At 43.0% G+C, this 16,647-nt stretch overlaps 1 protein-coding gene across 4 annotated transcripts in view; it reads right to left on the bottom strand.

The window, feature by feature from the left end:
• The window catches only part of EFCAB6 (EF-hand calcium binding domain 6), a 240,063-nt gene that overhangs the window by 120,892 nt on the left and 102,524 nt on the right, over positions 1-16,647 (bottom strand). For all 4 annotated transcript variants that reach the window (XM_043562841.1, XM_043562842.1, XM_043562840.1 and 1 more), the window contains 2 exons: positions 5,148-5,258; positions 651-756 (listed from right to left, as the gene is read on the bottom strand). In XM_043562841.1, coding sequence (XP_043418776.1) covers positions 651-756; positions 5,148-5,258 — 217 coding nt within the window. The remainder of the gene's footprint in view (positions 1-650; positions 757-5,147; positions 5,259-16,647) is intronic.

Consider the following 16,647-nt stretch of genomic DNA (forward strand, 5'->3'; position numbering starts at 1 on the left):
TCACATCTGAGTCTGAGGCAAAGCAAGTCACTGGACTCCTCCATGTTTACTGGATTCGGCTGTTGAATGTGCTAAGTCAGCAGCCAACTTGGGAAAATGCTGCACGTTTCCAAAGTATCCAAATGCTGCTTTCTAAATACACATTAAGGTGGGACAGGAGCTAATATTTAAAGCGAGTTACAAATTCATGAATTAGCCGCCTTCCGCAGCATAATTAAACCATTAAATAGGCTCTTTAGAACTAAGAAAACGTTCCTGTGATGGGCCACACGTTGTGACGAACCCACACCCTCTGGGCTGGGGTGAGGAAGGCTCAACAGGTCCGGCTTACTCGTTAGGCAGTGAGTGGTGAGCAGACAGTGCACCCTCAGCGACCGTGCCATGTGCCGTTCTCATCCCCTGGCATCTCCCTCACCTCGGTGCAGGACATTTTATGTTATCTGACCTCCCAATCCCAGCCAGCTCCTGAGGTCAGGAGTGAGGTTATATCCCTAAGCACTCGGGACAATTGCTAGCTTATAGCAGGAGTTCAAAACATGTGTGTTGGTTGGGTAAATGGATGAAAATACGGTTTTTGTTAGCCTGGGTCTGAGTGTTCTCGTTCTGAGAAACAGTGAGGTTTTCACCAGGGAAGGGGTTCGAAATCTTACGGTCTTGGCGTTCAGTAGTGCTTTCTTCAGTGACGCAGAGTGACCCTCGTGTCTAGATAACTTGGGGATAATGTTTTCCTCGCAAGATTGATTTTTAGAAGTGATGCTACAAGAGGATGAAGAGAAAAACAGGAATAAGGTTACTCTCTCGAACTCTGTTCTTCCTTAATGCAAAAAAAAAAAAAAAAGCAACTTACAACCATCACAATGCTTTATTAGTGGATGGCTTTTCTTCCTGAAAGTGTACTGTGCTTGTGTGGGCCCACTGGTCGCTCAGGCAGTGCGGTACCTGATAGGGGAGACGGTGTGGATGCCATCAGCCTTGCTGTCCCATCATTCTCCATTTCCCATACCAGCTAACCGTGGCTAGCTGTCTCGCCAGTCTGTGCCCCTGGTCTCAAAAGAGGCCAGGAAAGAGATCACGATCACCGCTGAGACTGTCACCTCCCTGTGTATAGGGGGGAGCGTGTCGAGGCACATTCACCCACACGGTAAGTGAGGGCACACACTTCCCATGTTAAAACGGTGGGAATGTCAACCTTAACAACGTCCCCCTCCCTGTTGACAATGGCCACGGCCACCAACATCATCAGAGCCCTCTCCTCTCCCTTTCTTGCCTCTCGCAACCGTCCCCTGAGCGCAGGTCCATCAGTCTGGACGTGTGTTCCTGAAGGCCTATGACCACCCCACTCAGAAATCAAAGCTGACTTCACCCTGGACTCTGATCAGAAGGGGGCTGCAGAATCTCATAATACAAACCTACAGATACCCCTGTCGGCCTCTGCTTTTCAATGTTCAGTTAGACGGGATGATGTTTCCCACTAAAAAAAGAATGAGGGGCACCTGGGTAGCTCAGTCAGTTAAGTGACCAACTCTTGATTTTGGCTCAGGTCACAGTCCCAGGGTCATGGGATTGAACACTGAGCTGGGCTCTGTGTGAGGATGGAGGCTGCTTAGCAGACACATAGATCAAGGGAACAGAATAGAGAACCCAGAAATGGACTCACAGATGTATGGTCAACTCATCTGCAACAAAGCAGGAAAGAGTATCCAATGGAAAAAAGACAGTCTCTTTAGCAAATGGCCTGGGAAAACTGGACAGCAACTTGCAGAAGAATGAACCTGGACCACTTGATTACACCATCCACAAAAATAAATTCAAAATGGATAAAAGACCTAAACGTGAGACAGCAAACCATCAAAATCCTACACGACAAAATAGGCAGCAACCTCTTTGACCTCAGCCATAGCAACTTCATATTTGACATGTCTCCAGAGGCAAGGGAAATAAAAGCAAAAATGAACTATTGGGACCTCATCAAGATAAAAAGCTTCTGCACAGCAAAGGAAACAATCAACAAACTAAAAGGCAGCCAATGGAATGGGAGAAGATATTTGCCAATGACATATCAGATAAAGGGTTAGTATCCAAAATCTATGAAGAACTTATCAAACTCAACACCCAAAAAACAAATAATCCAGTGAAGAAATGGGCAAAAGACATGAATAGACACTTTTCCAAAGAAGACATCTAGATGGCTAACAGACGCATGAAAAAATGTTCAACATCACTCAGCAACAGGAGAATACAAATCAAAACCACAATGAGATACCACCTCACGCCAGTCAGAATAGCTAAAACTAATAGATGTTGGCGAGGATGTGGAGAAAGACGAACCCTTTCGTACCGTTGGTGTGAATGTAAACTGGTGCAGCCACTCTGGAAAACAGTATGGAGGTTCCTCAAAAAATTCAAAATAGAACTACCCTGTGACCCAATAATTGCACTACTAGGAATTTATCCAAAGGATACAAAAATGCTGATTTGCAGGGGCACAGGCACCCCAATGTTTACAGACGCACTATCAACAATAGCCAAATTATGGAAAGAGCCCAAATGTCCATCAATTGATGAATGGATAAAGAAGACATGGTATACATATTCAATGGAATATTACTCGGTGATGAAAAAGAATGAAATCTTGCCATTTGCAACAATGTGGGTGGAACTGAAGGATATTATGCTCAATGAAATAGGTCAGTCAGAGAAAGACTGATATCATATGATTTCACTCATACGTGGCATTTAAAAACTCAACAGACGACCATAGGAGAAGGAAAGGAAAAATAAGATAAAAACAGAGAGGAAGGTAAACCACAAGAGACTCTTAAATACAGAGAACTTAGGGTTGATGGGGGTGGGCTGGGGTGAGGGAGAGAGGTTCAATGGGTGATGGGCATTAAGGAGGGCACTTTTTGGGACGAGCACGGGTGTTGTGTGTAACAGATGGATCACTGGGTTCTACTCCTGAAGCCAAGACCACACTGTATGTTAGCTAACTTGAAAATAAATAAATAAATAAATGAATAAATAAATAAATAAGAAAAAAGATTCTCCCTCTCTCTTTGCCCTTCTCCCCCACTTGTGCTCTTTCCCTCCTTCTAAAATTAAAAAAAAAAAATGATCGTGAATCAGCTCAACAATTCTCACATCCGTTTGGGGCGGGGGGTTTACTGCTGCATCTACACAGCCACCTTAGCTTTCTCCAGCTGTACAAAAACACAGAAACACACACACACACCTACGACCATTTCTAAGAAATATATAAAGTAGGGGCGCCCCGGTTGGCTCAGTTGGTTGGGCGTCCGACTTCGGCTCAGGTCATGATCTCGCGCTTCGTGGGTCCGAGCCCCACGTCGGGCTCTATGCGGACGGCTCGGAGCCTGGAGCCTGCTTCGGAGCCTGTGTCTCCCTCTCTTTCTGCCCCTCCCCAGCTCGCACTCTGTCTCTCTCTCAAAAATAAACACTAAAAAAAATTTTTTTAAAGAAATATATAAAGTAGCGGAATTCCTGAGTCTGGTTGCTCATGTGACTACTGCAACCTGGTTTTTCCAAAGATCACTGGCACAGGAATGAATGGATGCTTCTGCAATAATCATCACCTTATACAGTACCACCGACCAGGGGGCCCAGGAGTTCTCTGGTGTGTGTTGGGGGTGGGACAGGGGGTACCGTGCTAGGCACTGTGGGATGTTTAGAGCAAACCTGGCCACTGCCCACTAGATATCATTAGCACCCCCACCCCAGCTGTGACAACCAAAAACGTCTCTGGGTGGCTGGGATTGCCCCTAGTCGAGAATCACTATTTAAACTTTATTTATGTTGAGAGAGAGAAGCAGGGAGACAGAGAGAGAGAGAGAGCACATCCCAAGCAGATTCTCCACTGTCAGCGCAGAACGTGATGTGGGGCTTGATCCCGTGACCTTGAGACAGTGACCCGAGCCGAAATCAAGAGGTGTCAGACACTTAACCAATCGAGTCACCCAGGTGCCCTGAGAATCACTGTTTTAAAGTAAATGAAACTCACATTTTAATTCTTTCCTATCTTTCAGTCAAGAAAATCGCAAAAAACAGAAGTAACTTCCCTTAAGAAATAGGCTCACGGAGTTGCATCCCAGGAACGGGGTGGGGGGTGGAGGGGTGGGAAGGGAGCTTTAAATACCTGGAAGGCCAGTAACCAGGGCAGTTCATCAAATATTCATAAACCCCTGAGACACAGAGCGGACCTAGTGAAATGGGAATTAACTTTGCGGCCCCGTGACTCGGGCCCAGGGGTTCGGAAAGGCAAGGTGCCAGCGGGGGCCGCCTGACGGGAACGCAGACACACCAGACAGCCGGTCCTGGCTCCTTCACTCCCTACCCGTGTGGCCTCCGACACGTTGCTCACTATTCTGATGCTCTATTTTTCTCATATTTTACTTTACAACAGAGCATAGTGCTTTCGATGAACGTGCCGAGATTATAAAGCCTGTTTTTTTTCCCTTAAAATGTATATAGGGCGATCCATACAGGATACACATTCACGTAAACAAAATACTTCTTAGAGCAAAAGCCTAAACTTTAAAATGTCATATTATTAAGTACTTGCTTTACATTTTCGGCCCCACCACAATTTACGTGATACGTAAATCTGAAGTTGTAATAGACGTTCGAATGAAAACAGAAATAATGGCGCTCGGGGCAAAAAATCCCCCTGACCCACGATAACTGCACCGCGCATAGTGGTCAGGAGACAAATGAATGTGGATTGTTCCTTTCTGTGCAACACTTAACACAACATGCTTCTACACAATTTCCCAAGAACACACGCAAAGCTCAGTGTGACGCTGGCAGCGTTGATGTGCGCACGTCCAATACTCAGTCTCCGTTTCTGCCTCCACCGCGCTCACTCAGTGGCAGGTCGAGTTAAGACCCTTATAGTCTCAGGTTTTCCTCTAGAAACTGGAATGATAATTATACCCATCTTAGAGTTTAAGGCCATCTGAAATAAGAATGCTTGTGTGGGAGACAGTTGATGAATGGTAAATCCCTGCGTCAAGGTTCATAATTATCCCATGAAGACTAATTTGTGATTCAAAACCTCAAGAAAAAGTAATGCAGATATTCTCATAGATTTAATTTGGTTCTTCTGTTTTTGTTTTTGTTTTCCCACATACCTGTTTCTTTCGGTCGGGGGAACCGTGTTGTTGACTTCCAACCACTGGGACTCATAAAATGAGGTTAGAAATTGTTTCCAGTTGACTCTAGCGGTGGTTTTAAGTCCAAATCTGGATTTAAAAAAGTAAGAATATTACTGTAAATATTTTTCCTATAATGTTTCATGGATTAGATGTTTAATATTGAAGAGTGCAGCAATGAATTTAGGTGAAGTTTCAAATCTAAGGCAAACAAACAAGATAATTTAGTAAAATAGTACTACCAACTGACTTTTAAAAAAGCAAGGAAAACCAAACTGACGCTACAGCTCCTTGTTCCTGTATTCCCTTAGCGGTAGGTAGCATACAGTTGAAGGAAGAAACAAAGGAATTTGATTCTCATGTTCATGAGATAATTCTTTCAAAGTCACTATTTGGAGAGTTCAGTCACCACGGGAGGCAGAGTAAAGGCCCGGGACGCATCCACTTCCTAATCCCCGGGATCTATGAGTGTGGTCTCCGGTGGCAAAAAGGGACTGTGCAGATGTGATTAAGGCACAGGTGCAGAGATGGGAGGGTACCCAGGCTAACCAGGGATCCGGTGGGCCGATCTTATCAGGAGTTCTCCGTATCAGAGAGTTTCTCCGAGCTGTAGCCAGAAAAAGACGTGAGGACAGGAGAAGGGCCAAGGAGGTGACTGGAGACGCAGGAAGGGCCGGGTGCCCAGGAAGCAGGTGCCTCTAGGAGGCCGCAAAGGCGAGAAACGGACTCTGCATTTTTCCACTCGGCTTGTGCTGCTTTGTCACGGCAGCAACTGAAAACAAGTACAGACGCGAAATCACAGCGGGAACGAGTAACTGGAAAATTGTTGAAAAGGAAACTACCAAAGCCAGCGTGGCCCCGTGACTCGGGCCCAGGGGTTCGGAAAGGCAAGGTGCCAGCGGGGGCCGCCTGACGGGAACGCAGACACACCAGACAGCCGGTCCTGGCTCCTTCACTCCCTACCCGTGTGGCCTCCAACATGTTGCTCACTATTCTGATGCTCTATTTTTCTCATCTATAAAATGAGCATAACGTCCTCCTCGGGGAGGGTTGCTCTAAGGATTAAAGCTACTAGATCGAAAAGCCCCTACTGCAGTATTGGATCACCAGCAGGTGTCCCATCACACACGCCACCCTACTGTCTATGTGACCCAGCCGCTAAGCATCACCCACGCTTCCATAACGGGGGGACGAAAAGAATTTGGGCTAAGATTCTTCAACGGCAGATATGAGATGCAAAAGTGGGGAACGCCACAAGACAGACTACCCTGTTTTGACGGCCAAAACTAGTGGCTGTAAGGAAACTGGCCTCGGGTGGATCAGACGCGGGCCACGCGAGAAAGTACCAGCATGCATGTGTGCACACGCAAACACACACGGAGTTGTGTGGCCCTTCAGTTCAGGGTTATGCTCTTCCTTGCCCAAGGTCCCTTATATCTGCTGCTTCCTTTGACCAATGCCACACTCCTCATCATACGTCCCATTCTTAATTCTACTCCTCTTTCGAGCTCAACTTAATCATTACTTTCTCAGGGAAGCCTTCTGGGAGGTCCATAACCAGGGCTCTTTGCCCTGTTAGCCTGTCCCATAGCACTCTGCCTCCTTCCTTTATAGCGTTTATCATGAAGGATTAGTATTATTAGCATCTGTCACTAAGGATTAATATTATGAGCATTTGTCACTAAGAATTAGTATTATTAGCATTTAACACTTGCATAGCACCTGGGTCATGTTATGAGTATAGCACCCAATGCTTGATAAATGCTATTAGGACCATATATGTTTTCATGAGAATGGGAGATACTGATGGATTGATTTTCATTGTGTATACATGACAACATCTAAGAAGGAGACTGTGACAGTGGTCTAATGCCTTGCTGTTCACATACAAAACAAAGTTTCGCCTTTCATTCTTGGCCTTCCTTCCTCACGTTGCCCACAACCTGGATAGAGTTTATTAATGCTATATATTTCCACCTTAGATTTCAGCAGGTTAGAAATTAATTTTCTATAATGGAAACACCGGGTCTACTGTTAAATGCAATCAGCTTCATACGCTATGTGTAGGAAATTACTTGCTCTTTGGGAAAAATATCACATTAGAGGGGTGCCTGGGTGGCACAGTCGGTTAAGCGTCCGACTTCAGCCAGGTCACGATCTCGCGGTCCGTGAGTTCGAGCCCCGCGTCAGGCTCTGGGCTGATGGCTCAGAGCTTGGAGCCTGTTTCCAATTCTGTGTCTCCCTCTCTCTCTGTCCCTCCCCCATTCACGCTCTGTCTCTCTCTGTCCCAAAAATAAATAAACGTTGAAAAAAAAATTTTTTTTTTAAATATCACATTAGATATTTGGGGAAAATATCAGACTCACCCCATTCTCTATACTAAAATAAATTCAAAATAAGTGAAGAAGTGAAACGTAAAAGCAAGGACCACTAGCAAAGGAAAATCTAGGTCTATATTCAACTGGTATTTGAATAGGAATGGGTTTTTAAGTAACATTTAAGAAGGAAAATCACAAATTTCCCTATTCAATGCCATCAGCATAAAAAAGTTCCGTATGCCAGAAATATTGAAATAAAACTTAAGAGCCAAAAACCAGAGGCGCCTGGGTGGCTCAGTCAGTTGAGCATCTGACTCTAGATCTCAACTCAGTTCTTGATCTCAGGGTCATGAGTTCAAGCACCACAATGGACGCCCCCCACCCAAAAAAAGGCCAAAAAAAAAAAAAACAGACTTGTAAAGTTATGTAACATAAATATGCATAACAAATTGCAGATTTTCTTAAAACATAAAGAACTTATACAAATTAATATAAAAATACTAAAACCTGATTTCTTCTTCCAGTAATGGAGGAGTCCAATCCTACTGGACTAATCCTCCTACAGATAGTCACAACAAGCTCTGGGCATAATACCAAAAGCAGTTACCTAAAAGCACTACAGGGTGAACAGATGTCGGGACGGCAAAACCCAACTCCTGTTGGGACTCCGTGCTGAGAGGAGTCGAGCTGTGAAGAGGATGTTCAATGCTTTCAGCCTGGTGCTAGGTGCTGTAGCATGAAGGTTGCCAAGGGTACCAGTACCCACCCCCCCCCCCCCGAAAAAAAAAAAAAAAGTAGCCTTTATGGCCTGGAACACTAGAAGACCAAACCCAGGTGAGGCAAGACCCCTAGAGAGAAGGGGGAAATCCTGGAAGAAAAAGAGCCAGAGAGGGATTCCCCAAGCTCTGTCCTACCACATTTCTGACTGGCTCTGAATCTCACATGATCAGAACCTTCTCGTAATACTTAGCTAAACACCAAGATCTGAACTTAGATCAGAGCTGCCACCCAAGAAACAGAATATGAAGTTTGAGTCCAACCAAGACAACCACCTAGCGAAAACAAAAGAAACAATACTCATCGAAAAAATGATAACAAAAGTTAGAGTCTTCATGATTTAATACTCAAAAAGTTGAGGACAGAATCTGCAATTATAGAACATATTAAAAAACCCAGATGGAAGTTTTTGGAACTTCCATGGAAGATGGAACATTCTAGGGAGAAAAGTCTGACATACACGCAATTGGAATCACAGGAGGAGAGGAGAGAAATAATGGGGCAGAAAAGAATATTTGGAGACGACAGGTCAAAATGTCCCCAAATTTGATTAAAGATATCCATTTACAGATTAAGATGCTGAACAAACACCAAGTAGAATACCATGAAAAAGGCCATGCCAAGGCACATGACAAAGTCCAATTCAAAGAGTAAATCCTGAATGCAACAAGAGAAACATTACTCATTACATTCAGGGGACATTTTAACAGATGGCTTTTCATCCAAAATCATGGAAGCTGAAGGAAGTGGAACGACATCCTGAAGGGCCAAGAGAGAAAAAGAACTCACCCAAGACTTTTTCATCTAAGAAAATATCCTTCAAAAATGAAGGGTACAAGAAGACATTTCTAAATCAAAGAAAGCTAAGGGAACCCGTCTTGAGCACACCGGTGCCTCGATAAAGGAAGTTCTTCGGGCTGCTGGGAAATGATAGCAGATGGAGACCTCGACTCTTCAGAAAAGAATGAGAAAAGTGTCAGAAATGGTAAATATCGGGAAAAAATACAAAAGGCTATTTTTTTTTGGCTTTTTATCTTCTAAATTTATTTCTAGTTCTTTAAAGCGAAACAGTAATAACATTGTTTTGTGGCATTTGTAATATGGATAAGTATAATTCATATAATACCCACGGTTTAAAGGGCACGGTGGGGCAGGACAGCGACCTATATGCTCACGTGGGTTCTGCATTTTACGTGAAGTGATACAGCGTCAACTGGTTGCAGGCTAACGATGAGCAGGTAAATATGTATACTACAGTCCCCATGAAAAGTTATCTAAAAAAGCATAACTAAAAAGACTATAAGAAAATTAAAATGGAATTCCAAAAAATGTTCCAAATGTCTGAGAAGAAGGAAGAAAAAGAGAAAACAAAAAAAACAAAAAACAAAAAAGGGAGATCCAAATCCAAATATATCAACAATTACTTTAAATATTAACGGACTAAACAAACACTTCAATTGGATCTTCTTTATGACCCCAATGTATGCTGTCACAAAAAAGGGCACAATTAATATGAAGACACAGATAGGTTCACAAAAAATGACATTACCTTAAACCACATGATCAAGGGCAACGTCAACAGTGCAAGTCATATTAATACTCTACACCCTAGAAACGATGGAATGAGAATGGTAATTTGCCCCTGTGGTCTTCCTTCCCAAAACACATTACGCCAGTCCAATCAGCCAAATCCCAATTGAGGGACATTCTGTAAAATATCTGACCAATAATCCCCCAAACAGGCAAGGTTGTTAAAAAACAAGGAAAGTCTGAGCCACTGTCAGAACCAAGAGGAGCCTAAGGACACACGACTACTAAATGTAATGGCGGATGTATCCTACGTGATATCCTGGAACGGAAAAAGGATATTAGGGGAAAACTGAGGAGATATAAATAAAGTACAGACTAACTAGTTAACAATAATACATCAATATTAGTTCATCAATTGGGAAAAATCTACGATACTAATAGTGTAAGATGTTAATAACAGGGGAAGCTGAGTGTGGGGCACATGAAAATTCTCTGCACTATCTCCACAATAGTTATATAAATGTAAAACTTCTGAAGTAAAAGGTTATGTTTAAAAAGGATAATGAGGGGCTATTATATATACCTTTATGTCAACCCATTTGACAATTAAGATGAAATGGAATGTGTTGAAAACACAAATTACCAAAAATGACCCAAGAAGAAATAGAAAATTTGAATAATTCTCTATTTAAAATTTTTTTTTATCTTAAAACAGTCCTAAAAAGAAAAATTCAGGCCTATATGGCTTCTCAGGTGAATTATATCAAACATTTAAGGAAAATAAATAATGTTGGCCAGAAAGTAGAGAGGAAGGAAACATTTCTCAACAGATTTTCCCATGTTAACCTGATCCCAAACTAAGAGAAATATTTTACAAGCAAGGGCAACTTTAGACAAATGTCGCTCATGAAAAAAGATGCAAAAAATTTTTAACAAAATTTCAGCAAATAAAATTAAATATATAAAAAGGATACTATATATTATGACCAAGTGGGATTTCATCCCAGGATGTAAACTGGCTGAACTAAAAGTTGATCAATATAATTCACTATGTTAATAGAATAATGGAGGGAAATTACATAATATCAGAACAGATGCAGAAAATTGAATTGCAAAATTTGAATTTTGCAAAATTCAACACATACGATAAAAAAAGAAGCCATCAAAATAGGAACAGAAAGGAACTCCCTTAACCTAATAAAGGGCATCCGGAGGACACCCATGGCTAACATCACACTATGTTACAAGATGGAATGCTTTCTACCTAAGATCAGGTCAGAACAAGAGAAAGATGTCCAATTTTGCCATTTCGGCTCAGCATTGCACTTAATGTCCTACTTAGTAAAATAAAGCAAGAAAAAGAAACAGAAGGCATACAGATTGCAAAGGAAGATGTAAGCTTGCTTTTATTTGTAGGCAACATGATTATATTCAGAAACACTAGAAAATCTACAATAAAAATATTTGAACTAATTAGCCAGTGAATTTAGTAAGGTCACAGTGTTCTAAGTAAATACCCAAAAATCACTGTATTTCTAATTACTGGCCATGAATAGTTGGAAAATGAAATTTTAAAAATTCATTTACGATTGAATAAAAAATACTTAGAAATAAACATCATATGTGTAAGATTTGAGAATTATAAGCAACAAAACCTTGCCTAGGAGAATTAAACACCTAAACAAGTGGAAAGTTATACCATGTCCATGAAGTAGAAAACCGAATATAGTTAAAGTGGCAATTCTCCCCAATGTATTGGCAATTAAAATCCTAGCAGGTTTTTTTCCTTCGATATATGGACAAACTGCTTCTAAAACACAAAGACCCTAGAATAGTCATACAATTGTGAAAGAGAAGAACAAGTCTAGAGGACTTGCACAGTCTAATTTCAAGACTAAACTACTTAGCTACAGTAATCAAGACAGTGTGGCATTGATGTGAGAATAATCCTATAGATTAATGGAAGAGCCTAGAGTCCAGAAACCTACTTATACTTATATAGTCAATTGATTTCCAACAAAGGTGCAGAGTAATTCATCAGAGAAATAGTAGCCTTTTCAACAAAGACTCCTGGGACAACGGGATACCTGGATAGAAACAAAATGAACCTCCAACCTGACCTCACACCATACTCAAAAACCATCCAGAAATGGATCTCCCCTAAAAACTACCCATGACAAATTTTTAAATAGATAAAACAGGCTTTATCAAAATTAAAAACTTTTGTACTTCAAAATACAAAGAGACAAGCAAGCCACACTGAGAAAATATGTGAAAATAGGTAGCCGACAAAAAAACCTCAGATCTAGAATATATAAAGAACACTTGCAAATCAATAGGGAAATAAACAAACCAATAAAGCATGCAAAAGATTTGTACACATGCTTTTTAAAAGAATATATATGAATGGCTAATAATCACATGAAAATAGTCTCCACGTCATTAGTCATCAGGGAAATGCAAATTAAAAGCAGAATGAGGAGTGCCTGGGTGGCTCAGTCGGTTAAGCGTCTGACTTCGGCACAGGTCATGATCTCGTGGCTCACGAGTTCAAGCCCGTCGTCAGGCTCTGGGCTGACCGCTCAGAGCCTGGAGCCTGCTTCCGATTCTGTGTCTCCCCTCTCTCTCTGCCCCTCCCCCACCCATGCTCTGTCTCTCTCTCTCTCTCAAAAATAAACATTAAGAAAAAATTTTCAGTCAGAATGAAATACCTTTACACAACACCAAAATGGGTAAAAGACAGACTGGCAATACTAAGCATTGATGAGGATGTCGAGCTCCTGGAGTTCTTACGTGTCACTCACGGAATTACAAAATGGTAGTTACTTTGGAAAAGGGTTTGACAGTGTCTTATAAATTCAAACATACACTCACACAACCCAGCAATTTTACTACGAGGTATTTACCCAAGAGAAATGAAAACATGTATCCACACAAAGAATTGTATGTAAATGTTCACAGAAGTATCTTGCATAATGACCCCAAACTGAAAACAACCCAAACGTCTGTTAACTGTTGAGAGGATTAACAAATTGTGGTAAACAAACACTGAGTCGGTCAAGCATCTGACTTTTGAGTTTGGTTCAGGTCACGATCTCACAGTCTGTGAGATGGAGCCCTGAGTTGGGCTCTGCACTGACAGCATGCAGCCTGGTTGGGGTTCTCTCTCTCCCTCTCTCTCTGCCCCTTCCCTGCTCTCCATCTCTCTCTTAAAATAAATAAAAACATTAAAAAAGAAAGGAAGCTCTCCAGAGGGAGAGCTGCCTAAGGCAAAAAAAAAAAAAAAAAAGAGCCACTGGGACATTTTTTAAAAATGTTTGTTTTTTTTTTTTTAATTAATTTTTTTTCAACGTTTATTTATTTTTGGGACAGACAGAGACAGAGCATGAACGGGGGAGGGGCAGAGAGAGAGGGAGACACAGAATCGGAAACAGGCTCCAGGCTCTGAGCCATCAGCCCAGAGCCTGACGTGGGGCTCGAACTCACGGACCGCGAGATCGTGACCTGGCTGAAGTCGGACGCTTAACCGACTGCGCCACCCAGGCGCCCCTAAAAATGTTTGTTTTTGAGAGAGAGAGAGAGAGAGAGAGAGAGAGAGCAGGGGAGGGGCAGAGAGAGAGGGAGACACAGAATTGGAAGCAGGCTCCAGGCTCCGAGCTGTCAGCACAGCGCCCAATGTGAGGCTCAAACTCACGAGCCGTGAGATCATGACCTGAGCCAAAGTCAGACGCTTCACCGACTGAGCCACTCAGGTGCCATTTTTATGAGTGAAAAAACTTGGCTATATCTTTGTGACTTTGGATAATGGTTGCTCATGTGATTTCTGGCAAAATGTGTGCTGATTTATTGAAAATTGTTTCATTCATGTGTTTATTCATGTTGATTATAAAACGTGCACAGTCTCAAACTGGAAAACAGGGGAAACCATGAAGAAAAAAATAAATTACTCATAATTATAACAGCCAGAGATAACCGCTACTGATATTTTAGTATATTTCCTTCCAGAATTTCTTTGTGTGCACAGGCACACATAACTCCATGCATACTTAACATCATTGAGATCATAAGAGGTATCAGTTACGGTCTGTTTTCTCACAGTATTTATCAGGAGCATTTTTTATGTCATTAAAAAACCTTTGAAATTAACTTTTAATGGCTGCCACGTGTTTGTTAACTCTTGAGTCAAAAGTGTGGACGTGTCTAAGGTTTTCACTACATATTGCTCAAATGTACTTCATAAAGGTGTTAATTTATTCTTTTTTAAAAAAAATTTTAAAATTTAGTTTTGAAGGAGAGAGAGAGAGACAGAGCATAAACGGGGGAGGGGCAGAGAGAGAGGGAGACACAGAATCGGAAGCAGGCTCCAGGCTCCGAGCTGTCAGCACAGAGCCCGACGTGGGGCTCGAGCCCACAAACCGTGAGATCATGGCCTGAGCCGAAGCCGGACCCTCAACCGACTGAGCCACCCAGGAGCCCCGGTGTTAATTTATTCTTATGAGGGAGGGTCCGTGAGAGGCTTTTTGCCACATTTCCCACCGCCACTTCCAGATCCTTGCCAATCTGACAGGCGAAGGCACAGGTCCTCACTGCTGTTTTGATTTGCGTGTCCTTTTGCTGTTGCACTCACACATTTTTCATGTTTAAAAGTTTTATGTACTTTCTCTGTGAATGATTCATTCGTGTCCTTTGACGATCTTCTGTGTTTTAAAAATGTTTTCTTTTACCCCAGTGTAAGTTGCATAAAATAAAATTCATTCCTAAGTGTATAGTTTCATGAGTTTTGGCAGTTGTATATATTTATCTAACCACTGCCGCAGCCAGTATTAAGGAATACCTCCACGACCCTAAAATTCTACTCTTGGCCTTTGGAACCAGCCCCTCCCCTGACCTCAGCTCCGGCAACCAGCGATCGCTCTCTGTCATGGTCACTCCGGTTTTGGCTTTTCTAGGAGTTCCCGTAAATGGAATAATCATACAGCGTGTACTCTTTTGTGCTTGACTACTTCCTTCATTTACCATGTTTTTAAGATTCATCCGTGTTGTTGTAGATCCCAAGGTTTCTAATTGTTATTGCTGGGTTAAGCAATAACAATTAACCGACTGAGCCACCCAGGCGTCCCTAGTATTAAACTCTTCATTGCTGTCCCCTAACCTGTTCTCCTTCCTCCCGTCTTCAAGTATATTAAGTTCCCATTCCATGCCGGCCTCTGTCGGCCTGGGATCCTCTTCGTCCCACAGCAAGTACAATGTGACTGGCATGCTCTGAATGTGTGTGACACAGCAGACTTCCTTTCTTTGTGCCTGATGCTTTCATAAAGGACCCACCTTAAATGCCATCTCCCCCAGAAGTCTTCCCTGATGCCTCGTCTGGGGTAGGTCTGCCCCCATGCATCGCGATTTATCATTGGTTTGTTTATTTCTGATGCAACAATACGTGTTGGTACGAAAAAGCACTTTCAGTGACTTGTGTATCCTCTTTCCCAAGCCCACCAACACTGCATTGCTAAGGATCCTCTGAAGGGAGATTATGGGCGCCCCACCAGAGGCCACAGAGAGGACAACAACTACAGGGTCAAGATTTAGAGGTCACTGAAGAGTAAGGGACCACACAGTAAACCAGCCAAGGTAATCAAACTCCACCAGAAAGCCAAAGAAACTCTGGAGGAGGGAGGGAAGCTGATGGACCAAGCAAACTACGTGAGATACAGGCTCGAACTGTCTTGTGGATGAAAGGAGATCATAGCCAGGGCCTTGCCAAGTCCCAATCCACACTGCTGCTGCCAGTGTCCTGGACAAATGCCCCCACCCACCTCCCGGCTCACCAGCCAGAAGTACTCACTCTCCCCTCTGTTCCCACAACGATCGGTTCATCTCACCAACTCGGTGTGAGTTGTGCGCGCGCACACACCCTGCCAAGGTACGGGCACGTTCTAACATTAGCTGTAACCTGCCCCTTTCTCTCTTCAAAGACAAGGCCATGCAAGTAACTGAAGGCGGTGTTAGCTCAGGGACAACCGCTGTACTTTGCCAGAAAACAAAGTCACTTGCATATTTTAACTTTATTAGTAGTCAGTAACACATCACTCGCAACACATTCCACACTGCACAGCCTATCGCCCCATTCCAGTGTGCCATCATACCGAAAATCAGAACCACGGGTCTAGGAGAGGGGAATGGGGGCCTGAGATGGACAGGCCTGAGTGGCAGTGGAGCACAGAGATGGCCCATGCACAGTGCCACTGTGACCACCTAGGGCGGCATTATTCTGCAAACAAGGCAAGTGTAGGAAGTCCCACATATTCCTCTCACGGATATTCATGACGTTAAGTGAAACACACTCACAGCTAGGAGATGTCCTATCGTTGGGAGCTGGGAAACTTTCTTCTGGAGCTACACCTGGGGAGTGCTTACCACAGGAAGTCATGGCATCATTCGGGTGTTTCAGGGCGCAAGGATTTCTGGCACTAGCTTACTGAACACAAGGTCCTTGGGAAAGACTAAGGTGCTGCCTGATATATACAGAATGCACAGAAAATTCCAGGTCTGATGGGCAGAAGCCTGAATTGAGTCATGAAAGTGGGAATTCATGACCTCTTCCCCAGGTCACGGACCAAAACCAATTCACGGATACAGAGCCCCTTAACTAAGGGGCCATCTGGATACCTTTGAGGAGCAACCCTGCAATACAGCCATACACATATACTGAGAATTTTCCTTTAAACCTTGCCCAGAGGGTCCAGAGAATCTTCCTTCAAATCCTGCCCGGAAGATCCTTCAGCCAATTACCACAATGGCTACGCATTAAGGGAAAGAAAATACCTAGACCACTCAGGGTTATTACCTAGTGGCTCTGA

This window comes from Prionailurus bengalensis, chromosome B4 (assembly GCF_016509475.1).
Source record: "Prionailurus bengalensis isolate Pbe53 chromosome B4, Fcat_Pben_1.1_paternal_pri, whole genome shotgun sequence".
NCBI classification, from domain to species: Eukaryota; Metazoa; Chordata; class Mammalia; order Carnivora; family Felidae; genus Prionailurus; species Prionailurus bengalensis.